The sequence below is a fragment of the Corylus avellana genome, chromosome 4 (genome assembly GCF_965113065.1).
Source record: "Corylus avellana chromosome 4, dhCorAvel1.hap1.2, whole genome shotgun sequence".
Lineage (NCBI taxonomy): Eukaryota > Viridiplantae > Streptophyta > Magnoliopsida > Fagales > Betulaceae > Corylus > Corylus avellana.
In genome coordinates this window covers 29,734,626-29,752,103 of record NC_142493.1, presented here as the reverse complement: position 1 = coordinate 29,752,103, position 17,478 = coordinate 29,734,626, and the positions used below count along the sequence as shown (strand labels likewise).

Sequence of the window (17,478 nt, the reverse complement as noted above, 5' to 3'; positions counted from 1 at the left end):
TTTAACCCCACATACATCTGACACAAGGATTTCTTCGATTAAATAAGGATTGTAATCTAAAACTACCCAGGCAAAGAGAGACAAATAAAAACTTCTTATGGATTAAAAGAATGATTTAATTCATAATCATAGTGGAAGAAAGAGACAGAGTAAGAGACTAGGCACCAATTAGATAGAAAAATTCTCGTCATAGCCTTATACATAAAAAGTTTTTTTACCAAATAAGTAAACTACCACCTCACCTTCTTAAAGCATTGACGCAGAAAATCAGTAATGTCAGGAGATAGACTGTCAGGTATAGGAGGATGCTCATCCTGAAAGAAAGGTGAAGAGAAAAACTGTGACTATTGCTAGCCAGAGAGTAAAGCATATAATAAAATAGCTGCACATTTCATGAACACAAGACCACCAAGAAGGAAAAGTGCAAACAGAAAGTGGAGCAATTTTGAGCACTTAATGATAGCAATCAGTAAAGCATGATGATATAACCGTTCCTTCTCCCAGCAAAAAGTAAAACTGATGAGTAACTGGAGCTGTCTAAGCCAGATGTACAATGAAACCAAATTCGCAAAGAGAACTCCATGGGATCCACAAGAATTAATGCAGAAGGCTCCCTCATCCTAATGAGTCAACGACAATAATCAATAAAGACAGATGGGCACACCTGAACAATACGAAAGAGAGCTGGCATCGGCTGTAGATCATAATAAGGAGGCACACATGTAAGAAGTTCAATCACAGTGCAACCAACGCTCCAAATGTCAGAAGCAGCACAGACCCCCGACATCTCAATCACCTGAAACAATCACAAGTTTCATCAAGAAGAAGTCTCCCTTCAGCAGATGAAAATCCTCTAAAATTCCTAGGGTTACTTTGTTAAGAGTTGAAGAAGTTGGCACTAAATACTTTGTTCTCATGGAAAGTGACTTGGTCTCACTCACATGTGTCTACATTTTCTGAATTTTTAGAGCTTTGTAATTCATTTTCTATACGGTAGGGGTTACTTTGTATACATCCTGTGTACTTGGATTGCACCTCTCTATGCGTTTGATAATATATATTACTTTATCAAAAAAAAAATTCCTAGGGTATTCTACCATATAGATTTCCTCAAATCCTAACCACTGATTGGAATTACAAGGTTGAAATATAACCATATTACCATTTATCATTTTTAAAATATAGAAGAATATGATAAACCTTTACCCAACCCGTGTGGAGGGGGCACTTTGCACAGTGTCCCCAGGATCTAGTCGGCGCAAAGCCCCAAATATCCCGATTATCAGAAAAAGAATATGATAAATATTGAGGCGATAAGTGTTGCATTAATAAAAGTTATAAATGCTGATATGGCAAAATCCCAACCATTAAATTTGAAAACAGAGATTTGAGAAAATCTACCTAAAAGAATACTCAATGAATTCTAGAGGATCTTGATTCAAAATCTATCTAATAGAATACTCAATGAATTCTAGAGGATCTTGATTCCCCTTTTAACACCTTCATAACTGCATAAATCTAAGGCAACTTCTTCTTTTCTGTTAGAAGAATTAGGGTTTGAGTCATTAGGGTTTTGGGGGTATTTTAGTCTCTATGGTATTTCCCTAATCCTATATAATAGGATGCTTGTATTAGGTTAACATAAGTTGAATAATATAATAGCCTCCGCCTTTTGTGTTTAAACCGTTCATACAAACTATAACATGGTATCAGAGCTTGTTTCGATTCTTGGGTAGTTTAATTTTCTTCTTGGTGGCAGCACTGCCCGTGTGGGCTAACCCACACGGGCAGTACCTTCAAAGAGCTCCAAAGAGTTCCGTAGAGCTGTTTTGTTCTTGTTTTATGGTGACCGGAACTCCTTCCGATGAGAAAAAAATATATATATATTTTGTTTGTTTTTGATGTTCTGTGATGCTGGCCGGATGGTTCTGCGGTGGTTTTCTGTCTTGTTTGAAGCGGCCGGAGTGTTCTGTGGTGGCCAGAAAAGTTGCAGCGGCCATTGGGAAAAAAAAATATTCCGACGATTTGATGCTTTTGGTGTTGAAACGTTACTGTGTGGCCCTCTATTGATTCTGTAGTTGCTGTTTTTGAAGTGGCCGGAGTGTTCTGTCTTCTCCGGCAAGTTCCGGCGAGCTCCGGCAATGGTTCGGCGAGCCTCCAGTGACTGTTTCTGTTCTGTTTTTCAGTGTTTTTCTTCTGTTTTTAGGTATTGCCAGCCTGTTCTGTGTGTTTCCGGCCAGTTTTGAAGCCCCGACGAAGTTCCGGCGTATGTCCAGCGAAGCTCCGGCAAAGTTTTTTGTTTTTCCAATATTTGTTTTTCGGCGAATCTTGTTGGTTAATCATGTGAAAATTTGTTGTTTGTTTGTTGTTTGTGATTGATGTATCCGACCGGCCTTGGATTATCCGGCGAGAACCGATCAAGTGATCGATGCATCCGACCGGCCTTGGTGTTTTTCGGCGAGAACCAATCCCAAGATCGATGTATCCGACCAGCCTTGGATTCTCCGGCGAGAACCGATCAAGTGATTGTTGCATCCGACCGGCCTTGGTGTTTTTCGGCGAGAACCGATCAAATGGTTGTTCAAGTTACCAACGAGTTTTCGACCGGCGTTGAAGTTTTATTTAATTAACTTGTGTGGTCCAAGCAGTTCCAGCTTGAGGGGGAATGTTAGAATATGTTTTCTAGTTGTTTTTCGTTTGCTTGTATATTCCAAGCTGGATTCATATGATGTATATGCTCCAGCTTGAGGGGGAGTGTTAGAAGAATTAGGGTTTGAGTCATTAGGGTTTTGGGGGTATTTTAGTCTCTATGGTATTTCCCTAATCCTATATAATAGGATGCTTGTATTAGGTTAACATAAGTTGAATAATATAATAGCCTCCGCCTTTTGTGTTTAAACCGTTCATACAAACTATAACATTTTCCTTTTTTTTCTTGGCACAATATTGGATGGTTTCTGTATTTAACGATGCAGATTCTGCATGTCAAGCAGAAAACAGAGAATATTTTGCTTGTTCACAGGTGCACCCTGACATGTAAGGTCATCCGCTATTGAAATGCCTCAAGGAGGCCTATATGTGTTATTATATAAAAGGTGGTGGGAAAGACCATCTTATTTTGCAAAATCAGCACTATAATCAGAAGAGCCAAATACATATTTGACCCAAGGCAATGTTAAACTCGCTGTACAAAAAAAATATGTTTCGTAAGCAAGAAACATCACATTGAATAGCTGGAGAACTATCAAACATTTAAGGAGTATTAATATTTGCAAAGCAATAATTGGAACTAGAGTATATGACAGCACTAAGTATTAAACTAACTGAACATAACAAAATAGATTATATAGGCAGATGAATACAAATGGAACAGTTATGTACCAAATCATGAAACCTAAAGAAGGTCTACAAACATCTAAGAACTAAATATGTGCATGCATGGCATCTGCCCAATCAGGCACACTATTTTTTTTTTTTTATATAAGTTAAAAAAAAAGGCATATATCTACATATGCACACTACTCATATGTATACATATATCTACATCAATACTAACGTGTAAAAGCACGTATAGTAATGAAACATTCATTGGACAAATATTCACCCTTTACGTAATTACAAAAGTATCCAAATTAATGTATCCCACCGTAAATATGATTTCTCAATTTGTTTGGCCCCACTCAAAAGAGATTTTCTATACTTCTTATATTTCATGAGTCGCTTCCCTTAATCAGAAGCAAAATATTTCATGAGTCGCTTCCTCTATGCGACGCCAGTTGTAAATTTGGGCGGAGACTCCCCTGCAGTAGAGGTATCTTTGTCTCAGGAGTCCTTCGTCCCAAATTCGTTGGATGAGGAACCGTTGGCGGGTTCAGGAGAGGGTTTACATTACCCAGGTTTGTAAAGAAGTTGGCCTCTCTTGTGATGGAAACGAAAGGAAGCTCGAGGAGACCATTGGGATACTTATCGCTGACAACAAAGGTAATGAAATGGAAAGGGAAGAGGTTACGCCTCCAGTCAAAAAAGGTAACAGAGAGCTTAATAATCTGCAGTCTTTTGTTAATTTTTTGGAGTTTGCTAGGAAGGACAGGAGTAAGGGGAGGTTCAATTGAGTTAAATCATGAAGCTCAAGATTCTTTCATGGAATGTGAGAGGTTTGAATGAGAGGGATAAGAGGTTGAGGGTTAAAAATCTGCTCAGAAGTTGGACGGCAGACTTAATTTGTTTTCAAGAGACGAAGTTGGATTTTATTTCCTTCAGCTTAGTGAGGAGTTTATGGGGCTGCCCGTATGTGGAGTGGTGCTATGTTCCTTCTATCGGGGCTTCGGGTGGCATTTTGCTCATGTGGGATAAGAGGGTTGTTGAGAAGATAGATGCTGTTTTGGGTAGTTATGTGGCGGCTTGCTCCTTCAAAAATGTTGTGGATGGTCTTGTTTGGGCGTTTGCGGGGGTGTATGGGCCTAATAGAGTCAACTCCAGACGTCTTCTTTGGGAGGAGCTGGCAGGGGTTATGAGCTGCTGGGATATGCCGTGGTGCATTGGGGGGGACTTCAATGTTACTCTTTATCCGAGTGAAAGGTCGAGGGGAGTTTTTTTTTCAGGCTGCAATGAGGGATTTTGGTGAGTTCATTTCGGAGCAGGGCCTCATGGACCTCCCCTCAGCTGGGGGGATCTCCACCTAGTCTAATAATCACTCTTGGTCTAGGCTTGACCGGTTTTTAGTCTCTACGGATTGGGAAGTTCGTCATCCGGATTTGCGGCAAAAGAGGATGCTCCGGGTTTGCTCCGACCATGCTCCTATTATTCTAGATTGCAATCCTTCCTCGGGAGGCAAAAGACTCTTCAAATTTGAGAATATGTAGCTAAAAGCGGAGGGCTTTGTGGATAAAGTTCGTAGCTAGTGGGTCTTGTATCATTTTCATGGTACCCCGAGTTTCATTCTTTTTAAGAAGTTGCAAGCTCTAAAATGGGACATTAAAAGATGGAATGCTCAAGATTTTGGCAATGTGGGGGCTTGTATTAAGACCCGTATGGATGATCTTAAAACTCTTGAGAGGGCGGAAGAAGAGAGGGGTTTATCTACTGAGGAGATTGAGAGGAAAAGTGTGCTTGCGAGAGAGTTAGAATCCTCCTTCCTACAAGAAGAAATCAATTGGAGGCAAAAATCCAGGATCCGTTGGTTGAAAGAGGGCGATAAGTGTACGAAATTCTTCCATCAGATTGCTAATGCCAACTGTAGACAGAATTATATTGAGTCATTGAATATTAATGGCACTACTTCTTCTGACCAAGAGGCTATTAGTAATCGTATCACCCATTTTTATGAGTCGCTCTTCACGGAGACTCTTAGTTGGAGACCGAGGTTGGATAATCTTCACTTCGACATGTTAGATGTTGATGAGTCCTCTAGTTTGGAAGCTCCTTTCGAGGAAAGGGAGGTGTGAGAGGTGATTAAAAAAATGATAGGGACAAGGCACCAGGCCTGGATGGTTTTTCTATGGCTTTCTTCCAAGATTGTTGGGATGTGATCAAATTGGACATTATGGCTGTTTTTGCGGAGTTCCATGATAGAGGTAAATTTGAAAAAAGGCTTAATGCTACATTTCTTGCTCCTATTCCGAAGTCTAATGGGGCATCCGATCTGAAGGACTTTCGTCTAATCAACCTTGTGGGGGGGACCTATAAGATTATTGCTAAGGTCTTAGCCAATAGAATGAGGAGAGTTATGGATTGGGTCATCTCCAATCCACAGAATGCTTTCGTCAAAGACAGACATGTTTTGGATTCGGTTCTTATTGTCAATGAATGCCTTGACAGCCGAATCAGATTTGAGGATCCTGGCCTCTTGTGTAAGTTGGATATGGAAAAGGCTTCTAACCACATGAACCGGAAGTTTATACTCTACTTGTTAAGAAGGTGCGGTTTTGGTGAGAAATGGTGCTTATGGATTGAGAATTGTATCTCGTCTGTGCGGTTCTCGGTTTTGATCAATGGTTCTCCTTCCAGTTTCTTTGAGAGTTCGCGTGGGGTGAGACAAGACGATCCCCTCTCGCCTTTTTTGTTCATCTTAGTTATGGAGGCGCTCAGCAGGATGATCAATGTTTCTATCAACAGGAGTTTCATCAATGGTTTTTATATGGGTGCTAGAGAGTCTGATCGGGTAGTTGTTTCTCACCTCCTTTTTGCTAATGATACGCTGGTTTTTTGTGGGGCTGCTCCTTACCAAATTATATTTATTAAAGCCCTTCTTATTGGTTTCGAGGCTGTCTCTGGGTTAAAAGTAAATCGGGCCAAATCTGTTTTGGTCCTTGTCAAAGGTACGGGTGAGGCGGGTGAGTTGGCTGGCATTCTGGGATGTGGCACCAGCTCTTTCTCTTTGAAGTATCTGGGCCTTCCTCTAGGGGCTTTTTTCAAGCTTTTGGCTATTTGGGAAAACATGTTGGAGAAGATTGCTAGAAGGTTGGCCCCTTGAAAACGTTCGTATTTGTCCAAGGCGGCTAGGTTCACCCTCATCAAGAGCACCTTATCCAACCTTCCTACATACTTTTTGTCTCTCTTTCCTATCCCTACCTCTGTGGCGAATCACATTGAGAAGATTCAACGGGATTTTTTATGGGGGGGGCTCAACGACGAGCCTAAGATCCACTTGGTCAGTTGGCACGAGGTTTGTAAGCCGGTTTCCGAGGGCGGTCTAGGGATTCGGAGTTTGCGGTTTTTTAATCAAGCTCTTTTGGGGAAATGGTTGTGAAGATTTGCCAATGAAGAAGAGGCTTGGTGGAGAAGGATATTAGTGGCAAAGTTTGGGGTGTCTTAGGGCGGTTGGCGCTCTATAGTTCCTCGCGGTTCGCATGGGGTGGGGTTATGGAAACACATTTGTAGGGGTTGGAAGTCGTTTCACTGTCACTTTAGATTTGATCCTGGCTCGGGGTTGAAAGTCAAATTTTGGGAAGATATTTGGTGCGGTGAGATGTCCCTCAAGGATGCTTTTCCCGGCCTTTTCAATATTGCTAGCAATAAGGCTGCCTCCATTGCGGATATCAGGGTGTGTATAAATGGTATGGTTCATTGGAATGTTACCTTTATTCGAATAATTCATGATTGGGAGGAGATGGCCTTAGCCTCCCTTTTCTCGCTCTTGTATTCGCTCTCGTTGCATGGGGAAGGGGAGGACCGGATGTGGTGGATCCCATCTAGAAAAGGGGAGTTTGAGGTTCGCTCCTTTTACAGTAAGCTTGTCCTTAAAGAGCCCAACCATTTCCCTTGGAAAAGTATTTGGCGCACCAAGGTTCCTTCGAGAGTGGCGTTTTTTGCTTGGTCGGCCACCCTTGAGAAATCTCTTACCTTGGATAATGTTTGGAAGACAGGTATTGTTGTGATTAATCGATGTTGTATGTGTGAATCGGAAAGGGAGTCTGTGGATCATCTCTTTCTTCACTGTGGGGTTGCGCGCTTTTTGTGGGATGTTATCCTCTCTCGTTTCAACATGTGTTGGGTAATGCCTAGAAGCGTCAAGGAGATGTTTGCTAGTTGGTGGTCGGGTGGTAAATCCCAAAGTGCGGTAGCATGGAAGATGGCTCCCCCATGTCTTATGTGGTGCTTATGGAAGGAAAGGAATGCTAGATGCTTCGAAGATTTGTCGAGAAACCTTGAGGACCTTGTTCATTTCTTTTTATACATGCTCTTTACTTGGACTGCAGGCTGGCTTGCACCCATAGTAATCAATTTCCCTGATTTTCTTTTTATGTTCTCTTCTTCTTTCTCCTCTACTTAGTCGCTATTTTGTATACTTCATGTGTACTTGGGTTGCACCCCTTTGCACTCTTTAATGCATCATTACTTATCAAAAAAAAAAAAAAAAAAGTTCAAATATTCCACAAGTTAGTTTGGCCCCACTAAAACAATGGTTTCCTGACTCACTTTTTATATTTTCACGACTGGCTTCAGTCATTTTTATTCCATACCTAAACAAAAAAGGCAATAAATTACTACTTCAAGTAGGATTTCTTAGTTTTCTCTTATGGCCTTGTTAGATATTCTTTTATCAGTATGAAAGCAAACTTAAGGCAAATGTTTATACACTACAGTCACGGATTCACAACCCCAGCCCAGATCACGGAAAAGCAAGGAACCACCACAATCTAATAAAAGTACGTTCCCTGAAAAATAATGAACCATCATAATCTAATCAAAGTACAATCATAATCTAATAAATGGGATTAAAGTGCCCATTACCACTAGCACAAGGCCCCATTCCATGTCTTCATGGATATGATCACAATACAGCCCACATGTCTTCATGGATTTGCTCTCTCTCTCTCTCTCTCTAGCATGGTCCTCTCTCCCTCTCTAGATTCGGATGAATTTCAAATTTTGAAATTTTGAAAGTTTGATTTTCTGCGAGCGGTGGCGCGGCTGGTGCTGCGCGTTAGGGCACGGCATGCTTGTTATGGAACGCAGCTTCTCTTTTGAAGCTAAAACCTTCTACCTTTCAGCAAAGGCTGGGTGTCCTAACCTTCGTCTGGAGGAAAGGAGAAAAGGATTTGTAGGGTATATTTTCGCGAGCTTTCAGTGTTCGTCACGGTTGGTGGAAACGGTGGAAGCGGCGATTCAGGCTCAGGTGAAGGAAGAAATCACCAAATCTTACCGTGAGGGTGATAAGGCCACGATGGTCCACGAGGGAGGTAATAAGGCCGGAAGGTTCTTGGAGGTATCGGTGTTGGCTGAGGGTGGACGTAAAGGAGTCATTTGGCTTCCGAAGGGACGCTTTGGGAAGGGCTGGCGGCGTTTTGCGGGAGAGCTTCGGCAACTGTTGGCGGCCCAGTTCAAGCTGTTTGGTTCGGCGGGGCTTCTCATGGATGTTCCTTCTTTGGGGGTCGATTCCGGGAGATCGTTCGTGGATGTACTTCGATCTTCTCCGGGTGTCGAGGCGAGAGTAGTAGAGTACCCGAGGTCTCTCGATTTGTTTTCGGGGTCGTCTTGTTTGGAATCGGAGTATGACGGTATTGGGTTGCGTTCTGCCATGGATTGCTCTGCGTTGGAGTGCTTGCCTACTGCTCTAGCGAAGGCAGCTGGGTCTGTGAGTTCGAGGAAGAAGAAGAAGGGTAAGATCGGTATTAGTGGGTTGTTGAGGCTTCTAGGGCAAATCCAACATAAGTTGGACCGGGTCCGTGCTGGGGTTGTCTCGAAGCCCAATCGCAGGAGAAAAAGAATTCGTATTTTGGGCCTAACCAATTCTGTGTTGGGTTGCGTTTCCGGGTCGGCCTCTGAAATGGGATCGGGTCAATATTTGGATCCAGTTCAATACTTGGATCCGGATCATAACTCGGATCCAGTCCAAAACTCGGTTCCGGGTTCGGAGCTGGGTTCGAATCTAAATTTTGTCTCGTTTTCTTTACCTTTGGAGCCTGTTTCTGCGTGTGTGTCGCTTTTGGTGCCTTCTCCGAGGCTTCCTCTGGTCTCTGAAGGGGTTTTGGAGCCATCGGCTAGGTCTTCTTTGAGTTTGCAAGTTACCAGTTTGGCTTCCGGCGTTGGGTCTTCCCCGACGGAGTTCTCTCTCGCTCTGGTGCGAGTTTTGGGCGAGAACGTTGGGTCTAACGGTGACGGATCCTCTCAGGGGGCTGTTTCTACCCCTTCTGCGGAGGATTTACCGACAAGCCCTTTGCGCAGGGACTGGGAGGTTTCTTTTTCTTCGGTGCCTGAAGCCCGCCTGGGTGCGACTGTATCTTCGGAGCTTTCTGATTCGGTGCGTCTTTCTATTCTCAAAGAGGCCTTCTCTGTTCCTTGGGAGGTGGACTCTCCGGCGAGCCCCCTTTGCAGGGATAGGGAGGTTCCTTTTTCGGGGGGGGAGGAATCTCAGGTTGTTCGTCCCTCTTCTCCGGCAAAAGGTTTGATTCGTCGTGGGTTCTTTGGTCCGAGAGCTGTCTCTCCCTCTCCGGTGGTGTTGAAGGAATCTTCCTTGTCTTCTAAGGGAAAGGACCCTGTTCCGGTACCTCTTTGCCGGAGGAGGTTCAGGTAGGCTCTACTGTCTCGCCTACCTTTGGGGTGGCTGAGATGGGTCTTCATTCCCCTGCTGCTACCTCCTTGCTCTCGTCTCAGGTCTGTACTTCTCTCTCGACCACTTCCCTTTCCGATGGGGCGGCTGAGATGGGTAGGAGTCTTAGCCGTCCTTTTCCTCGCATGACAGAGAGTGGTACTCCCATTTATTCCTCTATATCCACGTCCCAACTGTGGTATACCCGGAGGGTGAAGGAAAAAGTCGCTAAGCAGCTGCATAAGAACAAGGACCTGCTAGCCGAGGCTGTGGTTGATTCTTCGGTGGAAGGGAAGGAGGGCTATTCCGATAGGGGGCTTGATGCGATGAATCTCGCTCCCGTTGTGGGGTTGTCTTGGGGAGGTGAAGACAAAAAACTTCGGGACCTTTTCTCCATCATTGAGAAGAGGGAGCCCGTGATTGAAGCTTCTGCTCCTAAGGTTAAGGGATGAGGGAGCTCAAAAATCTGGATTGCTCCATCTCTCCGGTGAAGGGCCGGCGTCGGCGGGGATTTTGGGGTCGAAAAATGTTTTTTCATTTCCCCCTGAGGTGCACTAGGGCTTTTCTTGGGTGTTTGGTTGGGTCCCTTGTATACTTTCTTGGGTTCTTAGAGGTTTTTCTGGGTTTTTGGTTTGTTTGGGTGTTTCGTTGGGTTCCTTTGTATACATTATTGTGTACTTAGAGGTGCTTTGCGCTTTTTTTGATATATATTACATTACTTATCAAAAAAAAAAAAGTACAATCAATTCTTTTCAATTCCCAGTTAAATGAATATTTTTGAACCCTAGCTTCCAAGTTCCACAAACTTTTCTTTCTGCTGGACCATCCAGGGAAGCCTAAAGAAAAGGTTTTGCAAAATCTCTATTTTAGGACAAATAGAACAACAGCCTCCAAAAACCAAAAAAAAAAAAGATAAATAAGACAAGAACTACCAATTGAACCCAACCTCAATGCCAACTACAAGGAATCAGCCACATTAACATATTATAATATACATTTTTTTTTTCTCTTATATGAGTTGCATGAATATGATATACATCCATCAGCTGACAAGGAACTATAAATTGACTGGCCCTAGCTAAGAAACATGTTCACTAAATTTTATTCTTCAATTATTGTTATCTATGAGAAAATTAGAACAAAACAGAAAGGAAGAGAAAGGGAAAAAAAGATCCAAACATCGGTTCTTGCTAACATATTTAATGTGTACTACAATTAACAAGAACAAACCTTAAAACAAGCAAAAAAATTCAACTACACTCAACTAAACCTTAATTCTGATTAAATAGGGTCCATTATAAATCCCCATCGACCAACTGGGACCAGAATAAGTAACATTGATTCAACAATTTTCAATTGGGTCTATTGGCCCCACAGGGCTCAAACAGCATTATAGAGAACAAAAACTGACAAAATTACTAATCAAAATATAAGTATTAAAGTACCTCGGGGGCCATCCAATAAGGTGTTCCAACAACTGAATGTGTATTAACATCAGCCTCTGTCAGTTTCGTTGCAACACCAAAATCAGCGAGTTTCACAAGACCCTGACAGCGTAAGATTAGGTCAAGTATGTAATTCACAAGAATTACTGAAAACTTTTCAGACCATGCTAACTAACTGATAATAGAACAATCAACCAGAGAGAGGAAAAACAAAGTTGAAAAACATAGAAGCATATGCAGATGACATTGGACAATAATCATAGCTGTATGAATACTCTTTACTCTTGGACGGCCGCTTGGCTAGCTCCTTTAGTAATTAGTTTTTCTGACTTCCTCTTTCATTTCTCTCCTTCCTAGGCGCTCTCTTTTTATACTTCCCGTGTATATGGGTTGCGCCCCTTTGCGCTTTTGATATATAATACTTTTACTTATCAAAAAAAAAAAATCATAGCTGTATGAATACATGCATGACATGAGACTGAAGCACCTCAGCAGATGTTGGGCATTAAGAGATTTTTTTGATAAGTAATAATGCATTAAAGAGCGCAAAGGGGCGCAACCCAAGTACACAGGGAGTATACAAGAGTGCGACTAAGTGGGGGAGAAAGGAGAGGAGAACATAAAGAGAAAATCAGGAAAATTAATCACTAAAGGAGCAAGCCAGCCTGCAATCCATGTGAAAAGCGTGTACAAAAAGAAATGATAATGCTAAATTGTTATCAGCTGTCAGGTCAGCAAAAATCTCACATAACTTGATTCACTTGAATCCTACCACTATCGATCATGTCATTCTGGATACCACAGGAGCATAATCTCCAAGACTTACTAATTCAGCAGCACTGACATAACATAATTTAGAGCATGTTCGAGAATGCGTTGGAAAATAGAACTTTTAAAGTCAAAAAGAGATTTTTAGAAAAAAACTTCATTTTTAAGCATTTCCCAAAAGTGCGTTTTGGCCCTTTTTAGACTAAAAAAAGTAAAAATCGTACTTTTAGATTTTGTTACCAAACAAGCCGGCTTTTTGTTTGGAACGGCTTTTTGGGTACTAAAAGTATTTTTTAAGCTCCCTAACGCAATTCCAAATAGGCCACTAGTCTATGAAAGTTATGCCAGTCCAAAGAACAACTAAAACATCCAAATGTATTAAAAGTCACTACCACAGGATTCATTACTCTAAACCACATAATTAAAACATATACATATGAACATGGAAAAGGCTATGCATTCACAACAAAAAGTTCACAAAGAAAAAAACAATAATACAAACTATACTCCTAGTATAATTGGTTTATCTACAGCTACTGTTAAGAGGTTTAGGAGAGACTACTATTGTAAGTAGTATACCATGTGGGGTATACTAGACTTTATTTTTTATTTTTTATTTTTTTTGATAACGGAAAACCCCTTTTAAGGCAAGGCCACTTCATGTACCCACACACACCCCCCACCCCCACCCCCACCCCTTCATATAGCCTCTAACTTGTTTTTCATGAAAGAACTAGGCATATCGAGGTTAATTGCCACTTCATTCAAGATAAAATATCAAGTGGAGATATTTCTACACCATTTGTGAAGTCTAAGGGTCAGCTTGCGGAAATGTTTACAGCACCTATGATTTTAATAGGTTGAAGTTTATTTGCTCCTTTTTTTGAGCGATTGTACTCGTGCAAGATCTCTGAAGGTACGGGGGATCGTATTTGTTGGGCCTCGTCTAGGAAAGGTAATTTCGAAGTTAAGTCGCTCTTCAAGGCCTTGTCTAATTTTGGCCATGAGATGTTTCCTTGGAAGAGTATTTGGCGTTCTAAGGTGCCTTTGAGAGTGGCTTTTTTTGGGTGGTCCGCGGCCCTTGGCAAAATCTTGACTCATGATAATCTGCGGAAGAGGAACCTTGTGGTGGTGGAGTGGTGTTGTATGTGCAAAAAGTCAGGAGAGTCAGTAGATCATCTTCTCCTCCATTGTGAAACCGCAAGAGCTCTTTGGCACACTATTTTCAGTCGGTTTGGGTTGCATTGGGTTATGCCTGGCAGAGTAAGGGACTTGTTCTCTTGTTGGTGGTCGGGAGGTCGTGCTAGAAGTGCGGTAGTGTGGAAGATGGTTCCTCTTTGTCTTATGTGGTGTATATGGAGTGAAAGAAATGCTAGATGTTTTGAGAACTCTACTAGGACTATAGAGGAACTGATTCATTTTTTCTTCTTTACGCTTTACTCTTGGACAGCCGCTTGGCTAGCTCCTTTAGTAATTAGCTTCTCTGATTTCCTCTTTCATTTCTCCTCTTCTTAGGCGCTCTCTTGTATACTTCCCGTGTATATGGGTTGCGCCCCTCTGCGCTTTTGATATATATTTTTACTTATCAAAAAAAAAAGTTTATTTGCTCCAAACCAATTTTATGTGACATATATGCTCCAGCATGAGGGGAAGTGATCAAAGGTTTAGAAGAAGCTACTATTGTAATAAGCATCCCACGTGGGGTATATTAGTCTTCATGCTATTTCTAAATATATAAATCTATGCATATAGTGGGAAATATTTGTGTTTATGTATATAGTGGGGAGTAGGGCTCATGAAAAATTATATTCGCATACACTTTTCTTAGCCCCCATCACTAGCAACAAGAAAAAAAATATTTTTTCTACGAACCTACACCGTGTTTTTTTTTTTTTTTTTTTTTTTTGACAGGGAACCTCGACAAGGCAGGGCCCTTCAGACCCACCCCTATAGACTAAACCTCGAACCCGTGCACCGCACCCTCGGAAGTTTCCCTACACGGATCAGGGAATCGCTGGCTTTTACACGAGGGGGTGTGGCCCCAAGGGAGAGTTTGCACCTAGCAAGTCTCGAACTTGGGATCTATGGGGTGATACTCCCTAAGACCAGAAGCCTCAACCACTAGGCCAACCCCTTGGGGTTGGGCCCCCACCAAGTTGCATCTATCGTACCTAGAATTAAACCAAAATCATAAAGCAAGCCAACATGTTACTCCTGAACTGAACTAGAAGATCAAAGTGAGCTTGGAAAATTTAATATGGCCAAACCACCAGCATGAGATGGGAACTTGAATGTGTAGGTCTAGTGGAGTTCTCTGAAAGCTACAGGAACCAACAAAAGACTAATAACAACAACCAGCAGGAATTTACCTCCTTAGTTGTCAATATGTTCGCACCCTTGATATCCCTATGGATCACACCTTGTTCATGTAGATAAACCAAGCCTTCCAAAACCTGTGTCTCGATGAATACTAATAAAACCTCAGCAAAACTTAACCCCAAAAAACCAGAAATAAACTACATGGACATTAGCAAACCTGAGCAATGTAAACAGCAACCAGTGATTCTGGAAAAGGTCCAAATTTATTTGGCTTGATAATGTTTGCAAGTGAGCCATTCTCCACATACCTATGTGAACAACAAACAAAAGAAACCGAAGGGTTTTCAAGCAGAATATCCAAAGAAGGATGCATACAAATATTTGCCATACAGAAAATTTGAGCTTACTCAAGGATTATGTGAAGGTGAGTCTTTGTCTTTAAAGATCCAAGATATTTCACAATGTTTTTGTGATTCAAGTTCTGCAAAAGAAGATTCATATTCCAAACAGTATCAATAACATAGTGAGCATACACTTTCTTCCAGAGGAACTCAGTATGTCTAACTTTAGCAGCATAAATTATAAGGTGATGCTTGAAAGGTTGTCCACACAAAATATCAGCACACACACAGCAGCACACATAAAATGCATGATGCTCGAAGGAAGAAAGTAAAATTAAGAACCAGGTACTATTTCTTACAATGACATAGTTCCAGAAGAAAGTAAAAGGGAGAAGTGCCTTTGAGCTAAAACTCATTGGCAATTGATTGATACAATGTACAGATGGTTAAAGCCATGTCATTGGTAATGTAACAATTTCAGCATATCCCATGGGTTTTTCATTTAACCCAAAGCCTTCATGCACTACACATGCTTGTATGCAGTATAGTTGGAAATAAGCAAAGGAGTACACCAATGAAACTATAAAACCAAACACTACAACAGAAAAGGTTAAAAAAAGAGAAGAAAAAATATACCTTCAGTAAATCAATCTCTTGCTAAGGTGTTAAGCGTCCCACCGATGAGAGGATAATCAAAGGAAAGAGCACCCAGTGAGCCAAATCAACATAGTAGAGAGAGGAAACAACAAATTATGGAAACATAGCACAATAATGTTGAGACATACAATTATAAAAAGGGAAACAAAGAAAAAAGGAAAAGGAAAAGATATACAATTATATAAAGGGAATTTGGTCAAACCATAATAATGTTGAGATCCTCCTGGGCAATATTCTCCAATGAAACTTGTTTAATTGCAACAAAGTCTCCATTGTCCAAATCCAAGCCCTTGTAAACTCGACCATACGCTCCTTTCCCAATCTCATCTCCAAGCATCTGCATAAGTTTCACATGTAAAGATTAACACAAACCTTTAAAATCCAAAATATTTCCAAACATGAACAAACTGAAATTTCAACCCTCAAACATTTGCTGATAAAAATGCAACATAGGATTATCCTCCTTTGAGACAAAAGAGAACAAAAAACCCCATCCAACTAAGTCTAAGACCTGGATCAATTAAGTTGAATTATTTTAATTAAGAAAAAAATAACAATAAAAAAACACAAACATATAATTGCATTCATTTTGCTCTTCTTTTTCTCCTTACGTATCCTAAGCAACCAAACAGGGGATACATCACTTGTAAACCCAAAATCCAATTTGTACGTTTGTTGGTGGATTGCCGGCAGCACTCGGATTGTTGCTTTGTGGAAAATGATGTCATCGTGCCTTTTGTGGTGTCTATGGAAAGAAATGAATTATAGAAGTTTTGAAGACCTTGAGAAAACTTTGGAGGAGGCTAAGTTTTTATTTTTCAACACTTTTTATCTTTTGATAGCTGTTTATTTTTCTCCTATGGTGATTAGTTACCATGATTTTCTTGTTCTTTTGCCTCTACTAGTTAGATGGCTTCTCTTTTATACTGCGTACATGGGATACTTACGCTTTTTTATGATATCTCGATTACTTAACAACAATTTGAAAAATCTAGACATTGAGAACCAAAAAAAATTAAAGCCAGATAGCATGTTCAAATTCTTAACATTCTTTTTGGTATCCAATATATGTTGAAAATTAAAAGAGAGTAGTTAGTGGCTATAACCGGCTAACCCAACACGCTAATTAGCTCGGTCACTGCAGTGTAACCAAAGCAACAATACTACAAGAAACAAGAAAAGGAGAGAGACGGGAAAAAAAAAAAAAAAAAGATCAGAATCCAAACAAACAAGAATGCAATTAAACCGCAAACACGAAACCCTAACCTGCCATTTACTAGCTACTAAATATAATAACTTTTTAAGCAAAATAATGCCTTAATGCACTTTAATTTCCAAATTCAATGAACATTTTCACTGCATTTTTCTTTTCTCGGGGCCAGACGGTCAATAGCATGAAAATTCACATTTCTCGATTTACAGAATAATAGTCTCAGAATTTTCACTTTCCTCCCTTCGACTACATTGTCTCAGGCAACCAAACAGGCAATATGAACAGAAACAACGTTAAGACCCTAGAAAATGACCGCCACAGAGATGGAAAAGCAGAAAGAAATAAACCCAACAATTGCGAAATTAGACATTGATGTCCTCACATATTTATTGTCGAGAGTCTTGGATTTGTGGAAGGCCGACGACGTCATTTGCCGAGACATCGCTCCCGAATTGCGCTACTACCTTTCAGAAACCCTAGAAGTTTCCATTGCAATTTGCAACGGAGTTTGGAAAGAGAGAGTTAGGGTTTTGATCGGCCGATGGAGGCCAAAGCTTTCCGAGAGAGAGAAGGTTCCGATTGGTGGTATATTTGTGTCCGAAATGTAGTAATAATTAATAAATAAGCCGACTTCGGAGCACTCCAACTCAGAGTACGATGGCAACCTTTGAGGACACTGCGATCAAAAGCTGGTCAAATAGAATG

The 17,478-nt window shown here is 41.1% G+C and overlaps 1 protein-coding gene across 1 annotated transcript in view; it reads right to left on the bottom strand.

Moving 5' to 3' along the window:
* The window catches only part of LOC132177128 (MAP3K epsilon protein kinase 1), a 39,158-nt gene extending 21,680 nt beyond the window's left edge, over positions 1-17,478 (bottom strand). Inside the window, exons 1-9 of the mRNA XM_059589350.2 lie at positions 17,156-17,478; positions 15,763-15,897; positions 15,540-15,560; positions 14,970-15,043; positions 14,780-14,870; positions 14,613-14,696; positions 11,476-11,577; positions 665-796; positions 243-314 (exon numbers count right to left, since the gene is read on the bottom strand). Coding sequence (XP_059445333.2) covers positions 243-314; positions 665-796; positions 11,476-11,577; positions 14,613-14,696; positions 14,780-14,870; positions 14,970-15,043; positions 15,540-15,560; positions 15,763-15,897; positions 17,156-17,215 — 771 coding nt within the window. The 5' untranslated portion in view covers positions 17,216-17,478. The remainder of the gene's footprint in view (positions 1-242; positions 315-664; positions 797-11,475; positions 11,578-14,612; positions 14,697-14,779; positions 14,871-14,969; positions 15,044-15,539; positions 15,561-15,762; positions 15,898-17,155) is intronic.